The sequence below is a fragment of the Eutrigla gurnardus genome (genome assembly GCF_963514095.1).
Source record: "Eutrigla gurnardus genome assembly, chromosome: 24".
Classification (NCBI taxonomy): Eukaryota; Metazoa; Chordata; class Actinopteri; order Perciformes; family Triglidae; genus Eutrigla; species Eutrigla gurnardus.
In genome coordinates this window covers 6,071,608-6,099,038 of record NC_139935.1, presented here as the reverse complement: position 1 = coordinate 6,099,038, position 27,431 = coordinate 6,071,608, and the positions used below count along the sequence as shown (strand labels likewise).

The following is a 27,431-nucleotide window of genomic DNA, read 5'->3' as shown; positions in this document are numbered from 1 at the left end:
GTGATGAGTGATACGTATCTGGAGAAGCAAAGTAACGCAGTAAAATCCTTTTTTTTTCCCCTTTGAGAGGGTAGCAGACATGCCTTCAGTGCTGCAAACATCCCCCAGGGTTACAGCTGGCAGGAGAAGAGGGTGAGAGATCAAGGTCACACCCCACCCTCACGTTTTATTGGAGAGAAAGACTGAAATACGTGCTTGTACCTGAATCTTGTGCACGGGCTAAAATGAGATGAAAAGTTGCATGAAAACGAGGCTGAAGGGTTGGATCTTCAGCCATAAAAACACATTTTGGCCATAAAAGGCCAGCAAATGTCTGCATGAGGTAACCATGGCAATCAAACCCGCGTTGCATTTTAACGGCGAAGCCCACGCTGAGATCAGGACGAGAAAAAACACAGAGATGGTGGACAGACGCAGGAAGGTCGTGAGGGACAAGAGAGGAGAAGGGATTGATGAAAAAAAAGGAATGTGGAGACAAGAAGTGACGGGAGGATAAAGAGTCAGAGAATTCCAGTGAAGAGATAGAGACGGAGACATGTGGATTTAATTACAAGCCAATGATGTCATGTATGTCTGTCAGGTAATCAGCCTCCGGGCTTATCGCACAAGCATGTGTGTGTCAGACGCCACGGAGTGCTGGGGGCGAGACCGGGGTGAGACCAGGGAAAGACTGGGGCGAGACGGGAAAGACTGGGGCGAGACTGAGGAGAGACTGGTGAAAGACTGGGGAGAGACTGGGGAGAGACTGGTGAAAGAATGGGGCGAGACCGGGGAAAGACTCGGGCGAGACTGGGGAGAGATTGGGGAAAGACTGGGGCGAGACTGGGGAAAGACTGGGGAGAGACTGGTGAAAGACTGTGGTGAGACCAGGGAAAGACTGGGGCGAGACGGGGGACAAACTGGGGTGAGACTGGGGCGAGACTGGGGAAAGACTTGGGCGAGACTGGGGAGAGATTGGGGAAAGACTGGGGAGAGACTGGGGAAAGACTGTGGTGAGACCAGGGAAAGACTGGGGCGAGACGGGGGACAAACTGGGGTGAGACTGGGGCGAGACTGGGGAAAGACTTGGGCGAGACGGGGGACAGACTGGGGAGAGACTTGGGCGAGACGGGGGAAAGACTGGGGCGAGACTGGGGCGAGACCGGGGAAAGACAGGGGCGAGACCCAGGGAAAGACCGGGACAAGACCGGGGGAGGGACCTGGGAAAGACTGGGACGAGACCGGGAAAAGACTGGGACGAGATCGGGAAGAGACTGGGACGAGACCGGGGCGAGATCGGGAGAAGACTGGGGCGAAACCGGGGGACTGAGACTGGGACGAGACCGGGGCGAGATCGGGAGAAGACTGGGGCGAAACCGGGGGACTGAGACTGGGACAAAACCGGGGCCTTGGCTGAGACAAGGAATCACACCGAACCCAAACTCAGCGGAGAACACACCGCTGCAGCTCTCACAGAGGCAGCAACCCTCTGGCTTCCATCTGGTTTGGTCGTTAATGGTTTATCAGATTCATGCTAGATATCAGGTACCAGCCAACACACACACACACACACACACACACACACACACACACACAGGTGTCTTTTCCTGCAGGCATTCGCAACACCTTAATGCGCTCGTCTCACAGCGGTACTTTGGTCACAGAAACCAAGGATATCTGATATCACGCGTGGGCAAGGTAATAGCAGAGGAAGTCTTCAAGGTCTCAGTGGGCATTCGTACCCAACTCAGTCGTTTGCACTGGTGTCAATTTGAATGTGACATGTGACTGAACAACTACCTCGCCGCACCACACACGTTGCTCACGCAAGCCGAATCCCAAACCTCCACATCCTCCGGCGTGCCGTCAGCGGACAGTCATCCCATTGAGGTCACGGGCTACATCTTCATCTCGCCACTATTTGTCATTTGGCAGAGGCTCGTCACAGCCGACATGTTTGCGTGGCCGGCTCGTGAGTTTGATCCCGGACATCTGTTGCGAGTGTGTAGTACTCCGAGTATGTCCATACCCAGGAATAGAATCTAATCCTGGATGACCGAATTGTTTGTTCCAAGAACAAACAGGGGTTTTTTTTGCAAGGAAATGGGCGAGAAGTCAAAACTAAAATACATCATCGTTTAGCGCTGGAGCTCAGTCGTTGGAACTGCGTGACTGGAATCATTGTGTTTTAAATAGACGGAAATCAATCCTGCTTGACCCAAGTGTGCCTTGTGGCGACGCATTCGCATGCTACTTTAAGGATGTCCGAGTGCTTCAGAGAAAAGACACTCAGAAATCCGGTTGTCATAGTTTCAAGTGGACACAGGAAGTGGAGAAAGACTTCAGGCCCAGCAGGGAGATCCACCATGTGGTTCTGGTCCTCAATCAAGTCTCCAAACGAAATCCAAGTCGGTGTGTTTGCAGAGGCGACGCAAAATGTTTCACACAGCCTCATTCATTATCATCCGACGGCGGTCTCCTCTAATTGGTCGGAAAACGCCGTGATTAAACGGTTATCCCGTCGTGCCACATGTTTTCGGTTTGCCTCTTTTGAGGAATTTGCGGGTCGTGTCTGGCTCCCGCTGCCACGCACGGAAAGCTTTTCCATCTGCCGCTCAACGGCTTTGAGTCGCCGCGTGGACGTTGTATTTGTCAACATTTGGAAAATTCCCAATTAAAACATGTACTTGGTGTCGCCCGGAGAAGTGAAGACGGTTGGTCGATGCTTGTAGACTTAAAGCCTTGTTTCCTATCATTAATGAACAGCTGATATTTAATGACATCCTTTAAAGCTGCAAATGAACGATAGCAAGCGGGGAACGACCGCGGACTTGGCAGACGCTCGTGGTAGTCATGGACGGCGTGCGTTGATTGAGGTCAACGATGTATGCCGGCTTCTTTAAATGTTAACATTAACATCCTGCAGCTTTAAATGAAACCAGCAGAGCTCTTCGTCCCTCAGCTTGGTTGGCAAAGCTCATAACGTTTAGTAACAGTGACCTCAGCCATTGTGAAGTCATGACATATTTAAATTAGTGGGCATGAGACAGGAAGAGGCTTGCCCTTGTTATTGGCTTGCGCGGCTGGAATCGGTTAGCGGCGGCGTAGCGCCCGAGAGCACATCATGACATGCTTTGTGTTCTTACTGAAGGATACATGTGACTAATTTGCTGTCTTATTGCGTGTCACGCATCGTCGCCTCGACAACGAACACGAGGTCCTGCTGCCGCTCGCCAGGAAGTCCCTGCTGGAGCTGCTCGTATGTTTCTGTCACCGGCCTCCCTGCTCCAATAAACCCAGAACAATAGAAACAACTTCCCTCAAAAATCTCCCATCACATGACGCACAATGTTGGCATTTTAGAAAAGATGGATCCAGTCACCAGGTAGAGCCTGAGAAATGTACCAGCGATCTGATAACGAATGACTGAGGCATTGTGAGCTCAACAATATGCCTCTGATAAAGAGCAACGTGTGCTGGATTAAGCAGCGATTTCGCCGCTGTGTGAAAATCCATTATTCTGTTTGTGGAGCTTCCAGCCACTTCAACACCCACAGGTGCTTAACGGGCGAGCCACGCCTCAACGCGCTGGGGAGAGTAACAAGCACATGCACTTAGCTGGTTTTTCCACATCGTAAAGGGAAAATCGTACTTTTTTTTTACTCCTTTGCATTCGTTTGAACACTTTAGTGACGAATTACATCACAATGCACCATTTCATACACTTCTGTTTGTTTGGAAGATACAAGGTTTAGTAGCCTTGATGCTAAGCTAACTTCATGTTTACGGTACAGACATGAGAGCGGTATCTAAATACTTCAGTAAAAAGAGTAAATCTCATGCAAACAGCCAGCTAGATGATTGACCATGATTTCAATCAGGAATACCATTAACAGACCAAGTCAGTGAACCTGTCAACGTGTCCCGTCCGTTGACGGCGAGGAGACGCGCTACAGCTTTAAATCACAAACCCTCATCCAACATTTTCTCATTAAATTTACGAGGGGGGAAGCGCTGGAACCGGAGCTCCTCGCCCCTCTCTCCGCTTCACGCAGATATTTCACACATCACGAACACGTCAAGAAAAATACCTTCCCCTCTCCTCTGCTGCATCCTGAAGTTAAATACTTACTGCGACACACACACACACACACACACACACACACAGTTACACATGTGAGCAAGCACACCCCCTTCTTGCGAGCCTTAGCAATGCACAGCTCCATATAAGGACATGCTGATGACGTAATGGTCCATAGGCAGGGAGCACATCCCTTATTGTTTGGTCTGACTGCAGGAATGCCCACATTACAGCTACTAAGAGAGTGAGACACACACAGAGAGGAAGCGTTGAGGCTCGGGTGTTGTACGGCAAGATAATGAGCTTATGGCAGTGACGCCGGGAAAAGCTCTGGCACAGGTAGGCACACTGAACATTACTAAACTCTGCATTTAGAGGTGTGGATGGGTTACAGCATCACTTCATGTCTACTTTCTTATTCTAACTTTCATGCTGTGTGTTTTAATAGTACTTCTTTTTTTAGTTGTAGTGACTGTTAGACTCCTGAAACACTCTAGGATCATATCGATTAAACAAAAAGTTTTAAGTCGACAGAACCTGAAAGTAGTTTTGAAATCTAATTTAATTTTACATTTTATGAAGGTTTACACATCTGTAAATAATTGCCGAAACACATGTTGGTCTTTGTCACGGTAACATAATGGTAATAACACCGACTAATTCCTTTTGGAAGCACAAGAGACCAAAAATGAAATGTACAAGGATCATGTGGCGTTCAAAGGCAGACAGACAGAGTACGGCAGGCGCTATATTCCACATATTCTTATTATTCTTTATTTTAAATATATGCAGTATGTACAAGTAGTTTTTTAGGGTGTGCAGTACTTTTGATGGCTTTTTATTGTCAGAAATCGCTGAGCATCTCTATTTCAAAATGAGATGTGAAATTAATGACTTCTTCTCTTATTACTACTAACAGGTTTTATTACATTAATGACAGCGACGCTAATGAAATGAGGGGACCTTCTTTACATTAAACAGTAGCTGAGCTCTGAGGAGAGAATGATCTGTGATGTTAAAATAGAAACCCGAGGTGGCTCACATAGTTTAAAGTTAAAGCAGTAATACCACAGTGTAGAATAGTGTAGTGTAATAGTGTAGAAATATATATATAGTTATATGTAAAAATCCAGCCTTTAAAATAGTACTACAGAAAAAGTACAAAAGTATCAGCATCAAATATATTTAACTAAAAGTAAAAAAAAAAAAATAGTATAAATATATTCATTATTATTGGTATATTTGAGTATAATTATTGATGAATTCATGTGATTTTTTTGGGTTGGGTTCACTTTTACTATATACATATTTTCAATATTGGATAGCTTGGCTCAATAAATAATATATAATACTTTGCAAAGTAAGTTATCAAATAATGTAGAGGTGTAAAAAGTATGATATTTCCCTCTGTGTAGTGGAGTAAAAGTAAACGAAAACTAAATACTCTCTAGTGTTCCTTCCCAGCAGGGGCAGCAACAGTTACATAACGTATATTCATGCTTTTTGAAACACACACATCACATGCAGCTCTCTTTTGGCAACACACCACTTCATTTACAGCATCACTCGCAGGAAGTTCATAAAAATCAGAGGTACATATTTAACCCACGTTGATTGCCCTCTGGGGGCATATCACTTAGTCTACACACGGCATCAATCAGCCCCTGTCCCACATGAGGGCCCTCGGCCCGCCATCCACATGTTAGAACGGAGGTGGCCATGTGTGTGTGCGCGCGGGGGAACATCAGTCTGTACATACATGACCTAATCACATGTGGTCAGGAGATGACATATGGAACGTGTAACACGCCTGCGAGCGGCGGCTGAGCCACAGTTTCCAGCTGAAGAGAGGGAAGCCCTCTGTGAAGCTGCGGCTCGTTGTTTCCTTTTATTTTATTAATAGCCTTTATGTGAGATATATACCGTAGAGTCAAGTAATACCCCACCAGATGACCTCCCCCACACAGTTTTCCATGACATATTAACGAGCCGCGGTGGCGGTCGTGCATCCATTTTTAGGTGAGATTGGTGCCTGGTGCAAACGTGGGTGGTAAAGGTGCTTGTGATGTCGCCGGTTCATGTGGCACTTTACGATGTATTCCTCCAAAATGATGTTCTTACAAGCTTTACGAAGCCCTGTTCTTGAGATAAAACATGGCTACGTAGATCAGCTAGTATTTATGTGTTCCCTGCACACACATGGCAGCTGACCATTTGATGGCGAGAGCTGGTCAGTTGAGCTACGACTACTCGTTAAAGTACGGTTGGCCTCCAGCACTATTTCAGGGTCGGCTGCAGGATAATATTTTTTCAACTAACCGTCTACAATATAACATGCAGACTTGGTCAAACACGCTCATCTGTGTGTGTCCCTGATGGGAAAACGCTCAGGAAGAACCGATCTGGACATTTCCTGACGTACCACACACAACAGTGGAATAGAGTCCCATAAAGGGCTAGAAGTGATTTCACTGGTGTGAAGCGAGCGGCGTTTTTTTAAGGCATGTTTCCTCTCAAAGGATTTGTCTTCGCCCTTGGATGCATGCGTAGGGGATTAATATCCATTTTAAAGCAGAGTTTCCACTCCTGCGATGGGAACAAAGTACATTTCTGGTTCTATTCTGGCTTGGTGACATCATTAGAAAAACAGCGAGGACTGAGATAAGAGATTGAATAAACAGTGATTACAGGCGACAGGCTCGTTCTGCTTGTTTCACTTAGCAACCGAGTGTTTTCCGCGTAGACAACCCATTCGGAGAAAATGTAATTTTTCAACACATGCAAGATAAGGCCGCCTGCACGGCCCTGTTATCCGGAGTCCTTGAAAGTTAAGATGATTAAAATAGTTTTATCAACAATTCTGGCAGCCGGTGTATAACAAGGGCAAACTTAATGTCGACGAAGCTAGACAGAAAAACATTCTGCAACTGGAATCCTCACAGGCCTGAAAATAAAACGCCTACAAAAACTTTAGGGGGGATTAAGGTTTGCTTTACAGGTTCGGTTCAAAACCATAATGCTTAAAATAACAGCCTTTAACCCAAACATGTCACATCTTTTACTTCAATTAAATGTAGCAATACCACAGTGTAGAAACAAGTCATGCATTCAAATGTAAGAATAGCATCAAAATATATGTAAATGAGATCAATACAGAAAAATACACTATTAATGTTACATTACTGGATTATAATCACTGATGTATTAATGAGTACGCAGTAACTTTTAATACTGCTGGGTAGCCATATTTACAAGAATACATCATAATGCATTATTGTATTTTGTGTAGCCGAGTAGAAGTATAAAGTTATATAAAATGGAATTACTCCAGTACAAGTTCCTTAAAATTGTACACAAGTACTACAACCTGCATGAATGGCACACAGAACTTCATGTTCAGCCTCAACAGGATTTAGTTTACATCATACTTCATAATGAATCAGAATAATTGACTTGCTGCTCCAACCAAACCGCACATACAACGACTGCTGCGTATACTGATAATATTTCACCGAGCCATGTTTGGTCTGGGTCTGATTGCAACACGTGGATGCAGTTACGTGTGACGCTCGCTCCCACCCGTCGGCAGCTACTGCAGGAACAAGTGACACACTGCTGGGAAGCGACCCACCCTTCCACGCTGACATCGTGGCCCACGACCCAACTGCATGTGGAATTAGTGATGTGTGCGTGGGGATTTCTGTCTAAACTCTCTGGGACTGTAATTGCGGGGGGAATTCCTTTAAATGTATAGAGAATAAAAGCAGGGAGGGGAGGTGCTGGTGGTTTTGGTGAGGGGGGAGGAGGGCTGCTAGTAGAGGAACCCCTTAATTAAAGGATTGTTCCATGCCAGTGGGCCATCTGGGTGGAAATGCCTGGCAGCTGCACACACAGCAGTCATAACATGCCTTCCCTCTGGGACTGCAGGCACCCTGGCGTGGTGATGTATGCATGTCCGACAGACTGACCCCGACTACGCACTGCAACTGCATACGGCAACAAACTACAACAATCTCATTATAAGATCGCATCCCGTCTAAAATACATTTTGTTTTACCGTTTTGAAACCTTTAATTATCCATTTGCTTACTCTTCTGTGCCGGGTATTTATTCAGCACACAAGGTGCATAATCAACACTTGAAAACACTGTTTATGTTTAATGAAAAGCCAAAGGGACTGCAGGAGATTACCATTCAACAACAGCAATTTAGAACATCCTGGTCAGAAATAATCCACCGTTTTTAGAGTACTGCTCTAATCTGGTGGGATCATTATTTGGCTGCATATTATTCTTTTCACATTATTTCCCAGAGGAGTTAATGTGCCATATATTACTCACTCAAATACTATGGAAACGGATTGTTAAACCGAAGGCCGAATATTTACGGCGGTAACTCAGGCTTCCAAGCCATAGGAGAATTAGTTGGCAACATCGGAACAAAAAAAAAAAGCATGTAACCACAGGTATTTCAGACTACCAACCTGAGAGAGTTAAAGTAATACTTTTTATGATGTGTTAAATTTTCCATGACATAAAAATGTTAGTTGGTCTCAGAAAATGCGGGGAAAGTAACAGTGTTTATGATGTGTCAGTGCTCGGAGAAGTGGGCCCGATGGGTAATGACAGTGGGGGTATAGAGTTTATTTTACCCTTTTCATATGTAACACAAGCACATAAAACACTCTGACATTTTAGATTTATCAGTGATCTAAATGCTCCAATATTCATTGCAAATAAATCAGAAAATGAATTTTAAAAAAGTAACTAAATCGAGTGCAACAAAAAACAATTTTGCAAACGTGAACCAGCAATTTCTCTGTTTGATGTGAATTCTACATGCACGTTTTGAATTGTATTGCTCAAAAACATGTTTGCTTTGTTTTTCTCCTCCGCAGGCTGAAGCTGTTAATTGATCAGGATAAGACCTACCAAGAAAGAAAGGACGACGAGAACAACAAGAAGGTCACGAGTCTGAAGGAGGAGCTGACCAAACTCAAGTCGTTTGCGTTGATGGTTGTGGATGAACAGCAGCGTCTCACTGAGCAGCTGAGTCAACAAACAGCAAAGGTCCAAGAAGTGAGTGCCACGGCTTCGCAAGCCCAGGAGGAGCTGAGCTCAGCTAATGCCCGTCTGCAGGAAGAGGAGCAAAAGGTCTTTCGCTTGGAGGCGGAGCTGCGCGATCACGCAGGTCGATACCATCAGGAACAAGAGGCCATGACCGCCAAACTCACCAGCGAGGACGCCCAAAACAGGCAGCTTCGCCAGAAGCTGTCGACTCTCAGCAGGCAGCTTGATGAACTGGAGGAGACCAACAAGACGCTGCGCCGAGCCGAGGAGGAACTGCAGGAGCTGAGGGACAAAATTAGCCGCGGCGAGTGTGGAAACTCCAGCCTCATGTCTGAGCTGGAAGAGTTACGGAAAAGGGTTCTTGAAATGGAGGGAAAGGATGAAGAGTTGATCCGGATGGAGGACCACTGCAGGGACCTCAACAAGAAGCTGGAGAAAGAGGCCAATCAAAGCAGGAGCTTGAAGGCCGAAGTCGATAAACTGAACCACAGAATTATGGACTTGGAGAAATTAGAGGATGCGTTCAGCAGGAGCAAACAAGAATGCAACTCACTCAAAAGTAACCTGGAGAAGGAGAGGACGGTGTCAAAGGTCCTTACCAGTGAGCTGGAAGTCTTAAAGGTCAGGGTCAAAGAACTGGAGGCTGCCGAAAGCCAACTGGGAAAGACAGAGCTGACACTGAAGGAAGATCTGACCAAGTTAAAGACTCTGACAGTCATGCTGGTGGATGAGAGGAAGGCGATGGCAGAGAAGCTAAAGCAGATGGAGTACAAGGTCCAGAACAGCACTGGGAAACTTCAGGCTGAGCAGGACAAAGTCACGTCGGTTACAGAGAAGCTGATTGAGGAGAGCAAGAAGGCACTGAAGTCGAAGGCCGAGCTGGAGGAGAAAATGTGCGGCGCCACAAAGGAGAGGGACGACTTGAAGGCCAAGTTGAGCGCCGAAGAGGAAAAGAGCAACGATTTGGAGTCTAAGATCAACATGATGAAGAAAAGATTGCAGTCGCTTGAGAACGTAGAAAGGGAATATGTGAGAAGCAAAGCTAAAGAGGAGCACATCAAAACCCCCGTTGCTAACCGCTTCCAACAAGAGGACAACAAAGTAAAGGATTTGACGCAGGAGGTCGAACGCCTGAGGCACAAATTAAAGGACATGAAGGTGGTCGAAGGTGACCTCTTAAAAACCGAGGAGTTGGAATCACTGGAGAAACGATTCACCAACGAACAAGAGAAAGGCAAAGCCTTGATGGAGGAGCTGGAAATATCCAGAAAGGAACTTTCAAAATACCAACTGGCTGAAAAGAAAGAGTGCAGCCAAGAGCATGTTCTTTATAAACGCCTGAAGGAGGAGGAGGCAAAGTCCAGCCATCTAACCAGAGAGGTAGCAGCTCTGAAAGAGAAGATCCATGAGTACATGGGAACCGAGGAGTCCATTTCCCGCATGAAGTGTGACCACTCCACCCTCCAAAGGAAACTGACCCAGCAAGAAGTCCGAAACAAGGAACTGGCCAGAGAAATGGAGACGCTCACGAGAGAGCTTGAGAGATACAGACGCTTCAGCAAAAGTCTCCGCCCTGGCATGAATGGAAGGCGCTTTTCAGACCTCCACGTTTCCACCAAGGAGGTTCAGACAGAGCCACTGGACCTCATGTCCCCCAACTGTAAGACCACGCCCCCGCTGGAATGCGCCGTGGTGAACGGGAAGCTGTACGACGAGAGCGAACCCGAAGACAACGCAAACTACAGCAACGAGATTCAGCTCTCTAAATGCAGCCCCTCGCTCATCACTAATAATCTGAACAACTTGAGGAGAGCGCGAGTGCCGTTCCTCAAGAACAAAGACCCCGCCCACCAGGTGAACGGCAAAGTGCAACCGCGGCAGAACGGCAACCACGTTCAGCCCGGGGATGTCGTGCTGACCCACAGTCCCGGGCAGCCTCTGCACATTAAAGTGACTCCTGACCACGGACATAACACAGCAATGCTAGAGATCACCAGCCCGACCACAGAAAACACCCAGTCATTCACCAGCACTGCCGTCATACCCACAAGTGGAGGTCCGCCCAAACAAAGAATTACCATCATCCAAAACGCTTCCATATCCCCGACTGCTAAATCCCTTTCCCCCAGATCTAAAGGTTCCCCGATCTCTGACGAACCGTGTTCACCAGATAGGGCTCTATCCCCTTTCACCATGGCGACGTACTCCAGAACAATGACCCCAGAATCCTGTGGCTCTCTAACACCAGACAGAGCCATTTCACCCATGCAGATTGTGTCGGTCACGACCGGCACCCCCGAGCGCTCCCTCTCCGCGGAGCCGGTGGAGGTCGTCGGCGGGCACGCCGTCTTCCGCGTGACCCCCGAGAGGCAAAGCAACTGGCAGGTCCAGAGATCAAACAGCTCCGGGCCCAACGTCATCACCACGGAGGACAACAAAATCCACATTCACTTAGGGAGCCCCTTCATTCAGAGCATCAGCACCCCGTCGCAAACACTGAGTCCATGCCACACACCCGGACTCCAGGAGCAAAGGACTCAGGCGGTTGCAAACTGCAGTACTCCCGCCGCCAAGGGCAACAGCAAAATCACAAGTAGCATCATGATTAAGCCCACCTCCACCCCAATCCAAAGACCATCACAAATTACAGTAAGTAATGTCTACAACTGACCTGATAACCCCCCAAAAACCCTCCATCCCATCCTTTGTGAGTGAATCCTGCCCATGACATCCAAACCAACCACAGACCCTTATACCCCAGCACTATACCCTGATTCATTTACATGTCTGTTTTACTTGATTCATTATCTTTAATCAGGGCTTGAATGTCTCCGTTTGATTTTTTTTTTGGTTGGTTTGCTTGGTTCTGTGTGATTAATTCAAACAGTTGTTTGCCTGCATGAGAAAAACGATACCATTTGAAAGCACCAGAACGTTTGATTTAATTTGACATAACACCAGGTTTTAACTTATGTGCACTTACTGTATTGTACTCAGTGGCCCATTCGCCATGTAGTCGAGCTCTATTCACACTGATGTATCATACCAGTTTTTATACTTCATATTCCACATACTGCATTATGATTAAGTTGTTTGGTTTTTCTGAGAATTAAAGTGTGCAAAAAGAAGTGTTATGTTTTATAGTCTGTCATCCATGCTTGCCAATTTCATTTATTCACTAAATCCAGCATGTTTTTAATGTGTAAAATTTAAAAAAAAATCATTTTGATGAAAACGCAATTAGATTGGAATCAGTTGTTTGATTTTTTTTGGTTGCATGCAAAGTAACTTTCCAACGCTAGAGATTTCAATCCGTTGTGTTCATGTAATGCAGTCACACGATTACGTTTCACTTTCTCAGATCTGAACACATAAAGACTGTCAAACTTTGTTAGATCTAATTAAATAATACCCAAGTGGAAGAATTGTGTGGAAAAACCTTTGTGCTCTTACTTGAACAGATTAGAAAGAAAAAGAAACCTTCTGGGATTCTCACATGTGTTCACTTGCTTGAGTTAAAATCATAGGCTGATGTCATAGTTACATCCAGTGCACAGGAACCCAGAGACCGAGAATGAGGAACCAGCGTCATCTGAACTTCTCTTAAATGATACAACGGAAACTCTGCTTGAAACCTTTAGACCTCAGAGTGGTGCTCCATGAAGGGAATCTAAAACTAAAGCCTGGAATCACAGCTGTTCTTCTGCACAGGTCTTTCACACATTAATAAAACATGGTTACTGAAACACTCACATTAAGTCTTCTAAATATTCAGATTAACATTATTTCCCTTGGCCGTCAGCGGCCCCTGGATGCCGGGACTCGACTCTAAAAATGATGCTTCCCAGATAAAACCAATTTAACATCAAAAAGTCAGAAAACCTGAGACAACGTGGTCTCAGAAACACCGACGTATTTGTTGATAGTCTAACCTTCCGTGGACTTTTTTTCGCAGAAAGTCTGACTCGCCTTGCTATTCATCGGGTAGTAACCCAAAACGTCTGTTTTATTTTGCTTCCTCCCATGAATCACGCGCTTTGAAGCGGATCATCAGTCCAACTTCCGAACGTTCCTGCGTGTATATGCATTCCTCTACATGTGGTTTCGTGTGCCCACAGTGGAAACGTTACCACATACGTGCAATTTGTTAAATTAAATCTGTACTGAAGGTCAGATGATGATGATGATGATGAGGGGATGGAGACTGAAAGACAGGAATGGGAGGGATGTGGGGGATGATGCAGTGGGACGATTGTGTCTGTTGCCGCACATTCATTAACGTCACGTCTCCATGCAAAGCTAATGTAAGAAGAACAAAAACATCTTCACCAAAGAATCTAAGTCATAATTCAAAAAAGGTAATGGACCCATACTTTGATAGAAACTGTAGATTTCTCAACAAGAGCCAATGTAGCGGAGGCGCTAACAATGCTAGCTCCAAACACTGCAGCTGTCCAAAGACATGTAGGCAAAATGACACAAAAATACAATCAGAGGAGCGTTACTGTCCTCCGAAACCTCCCGAGAGCGCGTCCTGGGTATCACTGAGACGGAGTGAGACAACTGTTGCAGGAAAGCGCTGAACCCTGACCCAAAACACACAAACACAAAGCCAGTGTGACGAGGAGGAGGACGATTAAATGGAGCAGTAAATTGGAAGAGTGTGAAGGAGCGCAGCTGGAGAAACCGGATCCGAAAGCAGTCTGGGCGCAATGAAACCCGGTTCCAGGGGGCTAAACAAGATGCTATTCATTAGGGCCGCTGCTCGAGGAAGCATCCAGAAGTCGGGATTACTGTCTGCGACCTCAATTACCCCCCTGACTCACTCTGGACTCGCTCGATTCAGAAAGCGTAGTGGTCTGGCAGCCGGGGGAGGACGGCGTCGCTGCCAGACAGATAACATGGGGATCGAGTGACACGACGGGAGCCAAGCTGATGAAAAGCTGCAGCATGAGAGAGAAGAACTCATATCCATGCTGCTGATTAAAAGCAGCATTTTTCCACAAAAAACCCAACACCCTGACGTCATCTTAAACACTCAGCGATGTGAACAAAGCGGATTTCCTCCTCCGAGCCCACGATGGTGGTAAATAGCGGAGGGAATGTGCTCACCTTGACCGACGGGCACAATAAAAGCAGGGAGGGATAACAAACAAAAACGGCATGGGGCCGCTCGCTAACAAAAAGGCCTCACGCTGCGTGAGAGGGGTGGACGCTGTGAAAGCAAGCCTCTCTCCCACCGCAACGCCATGCACCAAAACAAACCGCCTGTTTGGTTGCCGAGGAAACAGCGGGGCCGGTACCGCAGAGGAAGTACTTAGTTGAACTCCCGCTGCACCGCTGATGTACGAGAGGACAAAGCCGCACATTAAGGCCTCTTTTCCATGTAAAATCAACAAGCCTCCCATGACGTGGAGCCCGTACAGATTTTCTGGCCCATTAGCGTCCCCCACCACTTATTCTGAAAGTTATACCCTCGTATGAATATTCAAGGATGAAGTTCACTGCAGGTTTTTTGTTAATCCCCAAACCGCACACAAACACGTCCAAGTGCTTTTTTTTTTGTCAAGCGAGACGTTCGGCAGTGTTGCTTGGGAAGAAAGCGAGCGCTGTGATGGAAAAGTTTCACAGTCACTCAGTTGCAGAAGAGTAGAAAGTAGACTTCTTCTCCAGGAGAGGACGTTTTTTGTTTTTTTGTTGTTTCAGACTCAGAAGCTGCAGGAATTAATTCGTGGGATATCTTATTGGCACATTTTGCAAAATCCAATTACCTTTTGCAAGATAACGAAGCCGGTTATATTATGTGCCAATCAGACAGATAACTATCTAATTAAAGCCTACTGAGTGTTGAAGATTCTTGAATGCATGATCATTTAGAAAGACTATTTTTCGGCCAACATGTCCGTGTAGTAGACTTCATATATGTTTATATAAATCAGCAGGATTCCTGTTACTCAGGTTCCTCACATCGTGGTGGAAACATCTTATCACAGTAAACAGGATGTGGTCTCCACCGTAGAAGGAGCGCTACTACCTCAGCGTGCTGGCACGCCGCCGGACGTGTAAACACGCTGATTGAAATGTGATTACGCAGTAAGCGGAGCAGTAAGTTGTTTAAGAATCCGATAAATGTCACGTCCTGAGATTTCCTTTTTCTTGTTTGCAGATTGACTGCAAACGGCAAACACGGGTCTCCAAGCAACAAACTCAGTGTTGTTAATGTGGGACAATATCAGGGACGGCAATAAATAAAGAATAATTTTACATCAGACAGAAAACTCATAATTTTTTGGTAGTTTGTAGCCTCCTTTTATTACAATACATGATCAATTATACTATCATAGATTATTATGACCATCAGACACAACAAAAAGAAGCTCCCCCCCCAGAAAGCCAAGTGCTGCAGTCATGCAGTAAACATTCCACCCTGTGGTCATGTCCTGCCCATTCAATAGGATTTGAGATCATCTAGTGGTCATTGTCGGTACTGCATCACATTTCAGCTTGAGGAGTCAGTCTGTGTGACCTGTCTCCGTTTGTCCCCAGATACCTCTAGAAGCAATCCGGAGACCGGGACCCACAAGGATCCCCAAACCGAAGGGCTACAGCTCCCAGAAAGGGAGCGCCGGCCCGGCGGCGAGCCAGAGTCTGCAGGGCAGGAGTCAGCCGCCACACGGCCATGTGACCTCCGGGAAGGAGCAGCCAGCACACATCATCAACAACAACAACAACAACCCCAATCTAGTCAACCGCAAACTGTGATGCTTTTTCACTCAGCAGAGTTATTAAAATCCTTCTTACATCATCTGAATATGATATTAAACAGAACATCGGAGGTTGAAAGTGACTCTCTGGTCAAAAATAATAATAATAACAGGATAAGCTGTTGATGATGGATGGATAATGATATTTAAAGAAAAAACAAAGTAAAATATAAATGGTCAAAGTACCTTTTTATTCTTTTTTTTATCTTTTCAGAAAATAACTGTTCCACTACCTAATCCTCATCTGTGGTGCTAAAAAATACAAATTATTTTGTGTCAATGTTGTATTAGCTGTAAATAAACATACAGAACTATTTAGGAGAAATGTTCCAATGCCACAGACTGGTGTGTGATGTCACTGTGATCAACTGAAGTAGAATAGTAATGTTACGTATGTTCTGTGTTATGAAAATGAGTGTTTCTTTGTGTTGTCAGCGTTTGTATTGATCTTTAACTATATAATGACACAGTCATGAATCCATTTCCACAGATGGATTTTATTTGAAATAAGTGGCAATAATGTACATAAGTGTATACGTGATGTGTTGTAATGCAGCTCCTTGATAGTGATTATACCTAAAAATGTGACATTTGTGTTATTTTTTGGTTATCAATAAATAATTTTTATACCTGGAACAAGAGAAATGTGATCTATTTATTTAAAAAATTATAGTAATAATAGAGTTAAGCACATTCATTTGGAAGTCAACAGGTATTAAAATGTAAAATATCATTGTAACAAATGTAAGCAGTACAATAACAATAACAATGAATGATATATATTTGTAGGTGAACATGACAGTTGATAAGGTGGAGCAGACATGTAAATGGGACTGAGATAGAGGGATGCTACTGGTGATACTGGGATTTTCCAGCTGGTTTTACTGGTTTTAGGTCAAAGAAAGAATGCAGATCACAAAGAAATCTTCCCTCCAGAGCCGAGACGGGAAGTTTACAGCACAACACAGCAGACGGGACAACAAGGACCGGCAACACAACAACACTCTCTCACATCCGCTGCAACTCAGAAACATAACAACTGCTTTTCACTTAAGATGCAACCTGTCATGACTGTGGGTTTTTGTAGTGTTGGTTTCCTGTTTTATTTTGTAGTCCTCTTGTCTTGTACTTCCTGGTCCTTGTTGTTTCTGCTGTCTTGACTTCAACATGAGAGGGTGGTCTTGTGTTGATTACCTTACCTGCCCTAATGTGTTTCACCTGTCCCTCGTCAGCTCCCTGCCTCCCTGGGTATTTAATCTGTGTCTTCCCTTCACTCCTTGGTTTAATTGCCTTTTTCTTTGTACTTTATCCTGCCTTTTTGTTGCTACTTTCCCTTGCTGTTTTTTTGCTACTTTGCCTTTTGTCCCCTTCGACTGTTTTTTTTTTTTTTTATACCAGACTCCATGGATTTTGTGTTTAGCTTAAATAAAGCTGTCTTTTTGTTTCTCCCGATCCCGCCCCCTCGTCTGATTAACTGCGTTTCGATCCTCCTCCCCTTTCCATAGTTTTCCCTTTTTCCCCCACTGTGACACAACCGGTTAACGACGCAAAGCAGAGAGACGACGAGCAACGTCAGCTGTACCGTCACAGTATTGGGATTTCACAAAACCGTTGATCAAAACACGAAAATCAAAATATAACAGATAAACTGTTTTAATATATATATATATATATATATGTGTGTGTGTCTCTCAAATTACTGACTTTAGAATAATATTATAATAACACTCCCCACCTCCCCAGGCTTCGTAATTAGCTTTTTTTTCAACCTTCAATGGCCCTCACAGGTTGTCATGGTAATGTGTTGCACCTATCAGCTGATAAAAAGCAGTATTGTGCAGAATGTGACTTCATATTTCCCAAAATATGAACACAAAGAAAGTGTTCCCAGGATGTCGTGACTGTGAGAGTCTCTACGTCACATCGTGGTGTGAAGGGAAAACAACATTGGTGTCCCAACCTTCTCTCGTCTCGCTGGAGCGTCGCCACGGCGACGTCACTGATGCTCCGTCAAAGCAGAGGTCATGGCTGAGCGCAGCACGGACAGGAAGTGCTCTCTCTCCTCCCCTCTCTCCGTGGCACAAACCCAGGAGCGCCGCGGCCCCTCCAGGACGAAGGCGTGACTCACATCTACGGGGAGAGAGACGTTCACGTCAGCGAGACCGGAAACAACCAGCAGCGCACGCCGGGACCTTTTTACGCGGCTGGAACTCACAGCGGCTGTGTGTGACCTCTCTGACGGCGAGGTCGCTGAGCGCCACGGACGCCAGGAACGTGTGCTCGCTCCGCTGAGCCGGCGTGAACGGCGTGTGATGCACGTGGCGCCGCGTCAACACCAGAGCATCGTTAAACAGGAACAGGCCCACGTCAGACACCTGCTCATAGGTCCTAATGATGCACGCACACACACACACACACACACACACACACACTTGTATAAGTAAATATAATATGATATAATATGAAATATGAATTTTAATTACCTGAGCGAGTCAGGAATCTGTTCATCAGGGCTCCTGAGCAAGGCAGCTTCCTGGGTTATTATCAGCTGCCTGTTTCCTTCACGGAGGCTCTGCGCGCACACACACACACACACACACACACACACACACACACACACACACACACACACACACACACACACACACACACACACACACACACACACACACACACACACACACACACACACACACACACACACACACACACAATCGTATGTTTCAGATGTTGCTTTGAGAGAGTGAGAGGAAGAAGAGCGTTACCGGACAGCCGTGGATCATGTGCTGCGTCTCCTCCATCAGCTCGTCCCTCTCCGAGTTACGCTTCAGCTGAAACAGAAGGAAACATCCGCTCACGTTCACGGCGTTCGACATGCGACCGCTTCCACGTGTAAAAAGCGACAGGAAGTGGCACCTTGCGTATGACCTGTGTGAACCTCAGCAGAGTGGCGAGGGCGGAGGAGAGGTGTGTGTGGTCCGGGTGGCCGGCGGCGGTGTGGAAACACAGCGCTTGAAGCAGAGTTGCGTACTCCTGGATCCTCCACACGGGACACAGCAGCAGCTCCTGCAGGCTTCACACACACACACACCAGCTCCATGAGTCCATGTACACACACATATAACACCATCGGTGTGTGTGTGTGTGTTACCTCAGCATGTGTGTTGCAAGAGTTCTGTCTGTCCTCTTCAGGAAAGCCCGAAACGGAGGCTTCGTCTCCCTGCACTGACACACACATACATCACACACCTCAGCGGAATGACTCCTTCACTGGAGAGAGATGCATTCTGGGCCGTACCTGGTCGACGGTGCGGAGGGCCGTGGTGTAGTTGTTGAGGTAGTTTGTGTACACTCGGAGTTTGGAGCACAGTTTCACCAGCACGTCTCCGACGCACTGCTCCGCTCCCCACTGCTGCAGCCTGGCGTGTAAATCCGCCTCAAACACCCTGCAGACGACACATACATCACGCCATGTCCACACAAACAGGCAGTCTTCCTGTGTGTGTGTGTGTGTTACCTGTTGAGCTCCAGGATGTGTGCGACCGGGCTGAGGACGACGAGGATGTCGGCGTGGCTGAGGATGGCTCTGTTGGAGTTGAGAGCGGCGGTGAGAGGCTCCTGGTACACCTGCAGCACAGAGGAACGGCTAGCAGCAGCTACATACGGAGGAGCGTCACTTCATGTGTGATGATGTCATACCTTCAGCACCGCCCCCAGCCTCCCCAGGTAGAGACGCTCGCTGTAGTGGAGCTCTCTGGCCACCGCAGCTCTCCAGTCTAACGCTGTCTAACGGCAGAGAGACAGACAGGAAGTGTTAACCTTCAACCTTTACAGCACACACACACACACACACACACACACCTGTGGTAGCTCAGTTATCAGGCTGCTGTGTGTTGTCGCTGCTCCCTCCTTCTCCTCGCTCCATCTCGTCAGGAAGACGGAAAGAAACTCCAGAGGTCTGGTCTGAAGGAACACACACTTAGACATTGCTTTTTCCCGCTCATTCTATTGTGTAAGTGGATTAGAACGGTAAGTCCCACCTCTTCCTGTCTCGCGAGAGCAGCGAGCCCCTCAGTCAGGGCCTCGTTCAGATCTTTGGACACACACAGCTCCTCCAGGCGGATGTTCTCCCACAACAAATGACCTGGAAGTAGCATGAACACTCGGTTTTGCAGCCGTGTGTGAATAGACGTGAATCCGCATGCATGCGAGACCCACCCAGCGCTCGACCCCTGGCCTGGAGGCTGACCCGACGGAGCTGTGTGCAGCCCCTCAGCCCCTGCAGAGCCTCCTCCATCCACTGGGCCTGTCTGCACCAGCCGTGCAGCACGCTCTCACACAGGAAGTGCAGCGCCGGGGCCGCTGGCGGCGCCTCCCAGAGGCCGGAGCACGCACGGCCGTCGGACCACTCACTCAGGACTGGGAGAAAAAAACATTTTCGTGTGGTTTCAACGTGATGCTTAACAGGAAATCTTATTATAGGGATTATAATTTGAAGTATTTCAAGGCGTTTGTGGTCGTTTTGAGGCGGAGTCGGTCTCGTGTGTTGGGTGACTCACTGTTCTGGAAACTTCCGGTGGCAAGACCCATCGGTGCCCGGACCTCCAGACCAGTCAGAGTAGAGAGAGTATGGATGAGAGCCACTCCTGATGCTGAGGAAGAGAGAGAGAGTGGACGTCAGTGTGTGTGTGTGTGTGTGTGTGTGTGTGTGTGCGTGTGTGTGTATGTCTACCTACCAGATGCAGCCAGTGGTGCAAAGATGTCAATCCCGCCTCCTTCCTCAGTTGGTGCCACCCAGCCACACAGTTTTTCCCAGAATTCCCTGTGGTCGGGGGCCAGTAGAGTCCTCTCTGACAGGCTGTTATCTGAAGGGAAAGATACATTAGTTTAATTTTCTTCTTTGTATTGTTTTGTGTGTGTTATATATAAAAAGGTGAATGAAGAATTGAACCCCAGGACCGATCTGGTGTGTTGAGTCTGTGCGTAATGTAAAATCATCGTAAGATTTATGATGATTAGTCTCGGGCCAGCCCTGAGCCAAGGGACCAGGATGGCTATAGAGTTACTGTGAAAAAGAAAAAAAAGCTACTATGATAATAAAATAAGCCATGCAATGGTTTTAGCAGATGTGCGTCTCCGTGTCCTCAGAGATAAACTTTGAGCACCGGAGGCTCCGGTTGGACTGGGAGTAACCCCCGCCAGTGTTTCCACACATTAAGACACACAGGATTATTCATCCTCACCGCGGAGCAGATGGATTTCCTCCGTTCCTCCCGGAGCAAGTAGGCCCAGTCTCCGAGCCCTCTGCCCAGAAATGGCCCTCTCCACCTGGGTTGACAGGGCTGGAAGAGTCCCTCTGTGGTCGTACAGGACCGCGATCACTCCTGCCTTCACGCCACTCAGCACCAGCTACATGTAACACGGAGAAGGAAGGAGCAGACGGGGAGAAATATGAGATCTTCCTCCGCTGCTCACTTCTCACACACAATAGATGATGATTTCAGGCTATTTGTCTTGTACCTCATAGGCAGGGATCCGGTCTGAGATCAGCAGTAAGAGGGCCGGAGCGGTCACACGGTCTGTGTGTGGGGGTCGGCTGGTTGAGGGGTTGAGGAGGAAAGATAGTCTGCGTTCACATTACAGCTTTAGTGCAGAAATAATAAAATGCCTCAATGGGACAAACCTTAAAAAGACACCAGATTAGAAAGTTTTAGAGGATTTATTACAGAGCTCTTTACAGAAGAGGATTAGGGCCACATGTGAATTTTTTTTTAGTTCTGATTTTGAAATCAGAATTCTGAGATTAAAGTCAGAATTCTGAGATTCTGACTCTCTGAATTCGAACTTTAATCTCAGAATTTTGACTTTATTCTCTGAATTCAGACTTTATTCTCTGAATTCGGACTTTATTCTCAGAATTCAGAATTCTGACTTTATTCTCAGAATTCAGAATTCTGAGAATAAAGTCAGAATTCTGAGAATAAAGTCAGAATTCTGAGAATAAAATCTGAATTCTGACTTTAATCTCAGAATTCTGACTTTAAAGTCAGAACTCAAAAACAAAATTCACATGTGGCCCTAATCCTCTTCCGTAGCTCTTGCATGTATTCTATCTTGAAACTGATATCATAACATACATCACCATCAAGTGTGTAGACAACCACCTGCTAGCACTGGAGGAATGGACCCTCTCCAAGCTCTGAGCTCCAGTCCTGGTCTGTCCCCGGTCCAGGCTGAGACAGAGGCTGGGAGGCCAGGAGCTGAATGTTATCCCAGAGCGGGGCCTCCCTGTCTGGGTTAGTCCTTCTGGCTTTGCAGAGCTGCCCCAGACTCTCCTGGTCCTCATAGATTCTCCTGCAAACATCACACATGTGAGCTCTGGTCTCCGAGGGGAAAACAAGCCTCGTACTAATTCTTAAATTAGGACAGATCTTCAACCACCTAAAAATGTGTTGTTTCTACTCACTCTTCTCCTCCTGCAGTCTGTCTCTGATCACCTGTCTGATCCTCCTCTCCTTCCTCCTCTCCTCCTCCTCCTCCGTCCTCCCCGTGCTCTGTTGGTTGAGGGTCCCGTAGCGCTCGGCTGCTTCCCGGGGGGTCAGCCAGTCCAGCGTGGAGACGCAGGAAACGTAGTGGTTCTTCCACGCTCCATATTCCTTCTCTGCTGGAGCGTAGGGGAGGAACCAGCCTCTCCTGGTGCACCGGCCGGCCCAGAGACAGTCCTGTACGGAGAGACAGACAGGTTAATGAGGGAACTGCAGACAAATCAAACCTCTCTCTCTTTTCCTGGACGTCCCACCTGCTCAGCGAGGACGCTCCAGTGCCAGCTGACCTGGGCGGCGGTGCAGAGGTCCCGCGGGGACAGAAATGACATCACGTGCAGGGACAGGAAGCGGGGCAGCACCGCCGTGAAGTCCACTTGGGTCACAGGAACCGCCTCCATCAGCAGATCTCTGCAGCACCTGCTCACATAGACGGAGGTTCACATTTAGAAGAAACTAACTTTGGTTCAAATACATACAAGTGGAGGAGAAGGAGTTTACTTGAGTTGGGACTTGGTGCAGCGGTTGAGAAGAGAGTGCAACAGGTGTTTCCTCTGTCTGTCCGTCCACAGGTCAAACCAGTGGAGCACGAGGTTCATCCTCTCCTCGAATAACTGGGAGGACATGGGGAAAGGACACAGACTGTACTCAAACATAAATTAGTGAGCTTTTAATGCTCTTATTATTCTATAGAACTGGATGTATTAACTGAAATAAATGTTAAAGGCCTTTGTCCATATTATGTGTTAGTTTTCTCAATTATTATACTTTAATTTCACAAGAAATGAACAGAAACACTGTCTGTAAGTAATAAAATATTATTTTATTTTGTATTTATTGATAGATATTTGCATTCTGGCTAACAAGAGAACAGTTGCATGAAAATACAAATAAAAATGGAGGACACGCAAGCCTAAAACCGTCTCTGTACACAACTCACCACACGGTCACGTGGTTGATAATTATATTAAAATATGCCTTTTACTTGTCATTAATATTGGAAGCAGAAAAAGTGGACTCTACGCCGGTTCGCGCGGCTGTTTCACATCAAGCCAATTAACGAGACTTCACCTTCATTGGTGACGTCACCTGACGCGCTCTGCATGGCGCTCATCCCTGCCACCTGGTGGTCGTTCATACGAATAACCTTAATATCACTAAAAGTTGTAGTTCTGGAGTTCCGGCTCGTCTCACCTGCAGGTTGGCCGTCCTGTTGTTGAGGGGGGTCCAGGAGCTGAGCCGGGTCTGGGACCCGGGTCCTCGCTGCGGGCGGCTCCACGTCACGTTGCTCTCCATGCTGCTCTCGCGTGGTTTAAAAACCCTCAAAACGGCGCTTTCAACACGTGAACTTACACGTAAAGTTTGTGTATTAGCTGTGTGAGAATAAGCGACGTGATGACGGACATTCTGCCGTGGAGCTGCCCTGCAGTTCGGTTACCATGGCGACAGGTCAACAGAAGGATGAGCACATTCCTCCACACACAGTAAAACAACAGGAAGTGCATGCATAATATACACACACTGGAAGAAGTCACCAGAGCTGTAATGATATTATATTATTATATCATCAATTAATCACGTTTATTTCCCCCTCACTCTCTTAATTGAGTCCATAACATTTTAATTATTAAAATAAATGGATGGTTAATAAGCCGTAGTCAGGAGATTGAGACGACACATTTATTGGGTCAATAAAAATAAAATCAACAGTTAAAACACTAAAAACCCACATCCCCCTTTAGTTAAAAATAAGACGTAGGATTTACACAAAGCAGCAACAGATGATTATATATTATTTTAAATCACAGATGTCATTTCAGAAAAACCAATAAGGCAAGCAAAAACGATGACATGAATAAATTAAGGCATGGTTGTGATTATTTTGTATTTTCCGGCGTGGATGAGCAGTGTTTCCCACGTCGCATGGATATGTGCAAATACTATGACGACTAACACTGGACACGGTGTGGGAGGTGAGATCAGGCCTGCTCACAACACACAGAATATACCTTTAAATGATTTTAAGATATTTGAAGATTAAACAATTTGATCTAATCGGGGGACATTTCCATCGTGTTTAAAGCTCTATGTTGAGAAAGTGGTTATAAACCTACGCATCTACGTGTTGGATCAGTTCGGCTCTGCGTCTTTAGGCTGTGATGTCACAGTTACACCCGTGACCAGAGATGAGACAAAGTGCAACAAGAAAGTGAGCTTGCAGTCAGTTCACTTTTTCCTGCTGGAGGCTTCATAGCGTTATTACTTTGCAAAATCTCAATTAATGAAGTGAACCGACTACAACTTCACTTTAACAGGCCATGACAGGGATGCCCCGATGCCTGCCTAGTAATTTAAGATCTCAGTGACCTTTAACCTCCAAGAGGAAGAGGAAGGAGAAAACACCATATCTGATTCATCAGAAGAAACCCATTCACATCTGGTTCATCACCGTCGTCTCGCCAGATCAGATCATTTTTAACAAGCCGCCGTATTTACAGTTAGCTGTGAAAAATAAGGCTGTGAGTGCATCCCTGTCGTGACATCATAATACATCCGACCCCGCCGGCGAGACAGGGAACGCTGGTGAACAGCTTTGTCGCCGTTTTCGGCCACAATACTTAAGAGGAAATAGTGCCTCGGGGGGTCGCTTCAACTCCACCGCCGCCGTCGCAGCCCCTCAAGGTGGCGTGGGTCCGAGTGGGACGGGGGGGGGGTTGAAAACAGACGAGAACATTCACATACTGGCAGTCCTGGGGATCTCTTGGGAGTCTGCGAGATTCAGTTTCTGACTGGAGAGGAAGGGTAAAGGCAAAACAGTTTTTAACAACAGGAAACCTTAATGCTTTCCTTACAATTAAGGGCTAATATGATGCTTTAAGTCTGCGGGAAGTTAAATATGAAAAGGATACATCGAAGAACTCAGCTCCTCGAGCTGTGGAGACAAAACATTTTTAGCATGAGGAAAAACACAGTCATGGATTCACTCAGAACAGTGTATGAATGCTGTAAAACGGCCTCACGTTAAGAAGCAGTTTGTCCATGTTGGTGTTGCTGGCGACTTTCTTCTGGTCCTCGGGCATTTCATCCACCTCGCTGTAGAGGTCAAAGTGCAAACGGGCCAGCTTCTCCTGCATCTCTCTCACCTGCTCCATCTGGCCGATGGAGCACTCGTTGCCTGACGCAGAGAGGGGGAAACGTTTACTTTACAGTCACATTAAAAATTAAAAAACACACACATGTGGGATGTGAAGTCCAGACTACCGAAGGCTTGTAGTTTCCCTGAGTGGAAGTCGTTGAGGAGACTGAGCAGGCCGTTCTCCATCTCCTGCACATCCGAAACATCAGTCAGGAAGGAGTGCTGGACGATGGGTGCTGCCTGGCCCTGGCTCTGGTTGGATCTCACGGTGCCACCCAAACCCGGGTGATGCCTGGATTTGTCTCTGATTCCCCTGGGAGGGAAGAGACAGAAATCATAACAGAAAATGAGTGATGACACCTGATAATCACATCTGGGTAGCTAACACATATATTGAGTATTTTATTTCTGATGATGATAAAGTAAATAACATCTAAAATAATTATGAGTGAGACTGCTACCTCCTATTTTTGCTCTTTTGACTGGACCCCGCGTTATGGCCGTGCCGTCCCCCGCCGGAAGCGCTGCTCTTCCGGGCAGAGCCACCGCTAGGAGCCGCCGCGTTGGTGGAGGTCCTGGGACTCTTTCTCTTTAGCTTTCGCTCCTCCATAACGTCATGCTACGGTGCTGTCCCGGGCTAGCTAGATGGAGGGTCTCACACGACAAGCTGACCCCGCATACATCCCCCCTGACGGACACAAATGTGGTTCGTGACCAGAAGCTAACGTTAGCTTGTCAGTTAGCTTGTGGACTAATCTACAGAATGACAAGAGCGCCCGTTATAAGTTGAAAAAAACACAAACACATGACGCATTCACTCACAGTTGCTAATCGTGTTGTCGTCTGTGTCACTGACAGCTAGTCCACACATCCAAACACCTGTTGAAACACGCAACACAAAATAAACTGCGTATGTAGCACGGAGGCTAATTAGCTAGCATGTAAAGTCTGAAAACTTCCTGTTTCGGTGGACGGAGCCGATCATGGCCACATTCCAATTCTCTTAGTATTCACATTACGTCACGGCGCAACCTACAGGACGTCATCTGACTCAACAGGGGGAAGACATTTCTACATTCTGGACGTTTTTATAAATAGGACAAGAGTATTTAATTTCTAATAAATACTACATTCTCTCACTTATTATGCGTTGCGTCCTTCACAGGTCTCTTTACCACGAATTGGAACTGGGTCAAACGTTTGCCGTGTCCCATTACAGTCAAAATAATCACTTACACAAATTATAATATTTTTAATAAATCCTGGTGTCCCCCCTATGGAGACACTGTCGTTATATTGTCCAAAATCTTTGGAATATCCTAAAAATGATTTCCCCTTTGGAACTGAACTGTGGCTGAGATGTCATTGCACACAACGACCACAAGGGGGAGCTAAGTGAACATCCAATATTGAACCCCCTCTCTCCCTCTTCTTAATTAATGAAGTATTAATAAAGTATTAATAGATGACAAACATGCTTGGAGGGGAAAAAAATCAGAATGTTTTCACAAACATAAACTAAATTAAAAATGTTGATTAATTGAATTCCAGAAGAACCATTCAAGCCTTTATTAAATTACACCAAGTATGTCTGCACTGAATGAGGATTAAAATCGGTGTGTTTTTGGGGACTGAAGGTGATGCTGAACCAGTCAGTCTTGAATAGATGCACAAATAGCTGATTTTATTCACGCTTACTGACACCCAGAGGAAAAAATGTCTTTAATTTTTAAGCATTTGTCTTTTTTGTTGGTATTTCTAAGGAAACCTTTATAAGTCTGGATGTAAAAAACATATTAGAAAGCATGAGATTGATCTGTAATAGAAATAATTTTGAGTTTGCAGCTAAAAGCTCTTCCT

The 27,431-nt window shown here is 46.2% G+C and overlaps 3 protein-coding genes across 5 annotated transcripts in view; 1 reads left to right on the top strand and 2 right to left on the bottom strand.

The window, feature by feature from the left end:
- The window catches only part of filip1l (filamin A interacting protein 1-like), a 44,850-nt gene extending 28,831 nt beyond the window's left edge, over positions 1-16,019 (top strand). The window contains exons 1-3 of one of the 2 annotated variants that reach the window (XM_084004075.1): positions 4,267-4,399; positions 8,958-11,778; positions 15,676-16,013. In XM_084004075.1, coding sequence (XP_083860201.1) covers positions 9,073-11,778; positions 15,676-15,891 — 2,922 coding nt within the window. In that variant the 5' untranslated portion in view covers positions 4,267-4,399; positions 8,958-9,072 and the 3' untranslated portion in view covers positions 15,892-16,013. Of the gene's footprint in view, positions 1-4,266; positions 4,400-8,957; positions 11,779-15,675 lie in introns of those variants that run through there. The other variant, XM_084004074.1, reaches the window with a different exon arrangement.
- ect2l (epithelial cell transforming 2 like) overlaps positions 1-23,847 on the bottom strand; it is a 56,044-nt gene extending 32,197 nt beyond the window's left edge. Inside the window, exons 1-21 of the mRNA XM_084004027.1 lie at positions 23,630-23,847; positions 22,937-23,049; positions 22,693-22,855; positions 22,360-22,615; positions 22,058-22,247; positions 21,414-21,519; positions 21,137-21,302; positions 20,630-20,758; positions 20,453-20,545; positions 20,112-20,312; positions 19,934-20,037; positions 19,751-19,856; positions 19,593-19,675; positions 19,411-19,520; positions 19,192-19,339; positions 19,045-19,118; positions 18,810-18,966; positions 18,659-18,724; positions 18,377-18,465; positions 18,109-18,281; positions 17,854-18,023 (exon numbers count right to left, since the gene is read on the bottom strand). Coding sequence (XP_083860153.1) covers positions 17,890-18,023; positions 18,109-18,281; positions 18,377-18,465; positions 18,659-18,724; positions 18,810-18,966; positions 19,045-19,118; positions 19,192-19,339; positions 19,411-19,520; positions 19,593-19,675; positions 19,751-19,856; positions 19,934-20,037; positions 20,112-20,312; positions 20,453-20,545; positions 20,630-20,758; positions 21,137-21,302; positions 21,414-21,519; positions 22,058-22,247; positions 22,360-22,615; positions 22,693-22,855; positions 22,937-23,049; positions 23,630-23,731 — 2,763 coding nt within the window. The 5' untranslated portion in view covers positions 23,732-23,847 and the 3' untranslated portion in view covers positions 17,854-17,889. The remainder of the gene's footprint in view (positions 1-17,853; positions 18,024-18,108; positions 18,282-18,376; positions 18,466-18,658; positions 18,725-18,809; positions 18,967-19,044; positions 19,119-19,191; positions 19,340-19,410; positions 19,521-19,592; positions 19,676-19,750; positions 19,857-19,933; positions 20,038-20,111; positions 20,313-20,452; positions 20,546-20,629; positions 20,759-21,136; positions 21,303-21,413; positions 21,520-22,057; positions 22,248-22,359; positions 22,616-22,692; positions 22,856-22,936; positions 23,050-23,629) is intronic.
- Positions 23,848-24,103: 256 nt separating this feature from the next.
- Positions 24,104-26,548, bottom strand: ccdc28a (coiled-coil domain containing 28A). Of its 2 annotated transcripts, XM_084004099.1 has the most exons (6): positions 26,394-26,548; positions 26,033-26,259; positions 25,697-25,884; positions 25,456-25,610; positions 25,345-25,367; positions 24,104-25,224 (listed from the first exon to the last, which is right to left on the bottom strand). In XM_084004099.1, the coding sequence occupies exons 2-6, from the start codon at positions 26,179-26,181 to the stop codon at positions 25,170-25,172; spliced, it is 570 nt and encodes a 189-aa protein (XP_083860225.1). In that variant the 5' UTR covers positions 26,182-26,259; positions 26,394-26,548; the 3' UTR covers positions 24,104-25,169. The 2 variants fall into 2 exon arrangements, with proteins under 2 accessions (XP_083860225.1, XP_083860226.1); XM_084004100.1 differs by lacking the exon at positions 26,394-26,548 and having other exon boundaries at positions 26,033-26,372.
- Positions 26,549-27,431: the final 883 nt, after the last annotated feature.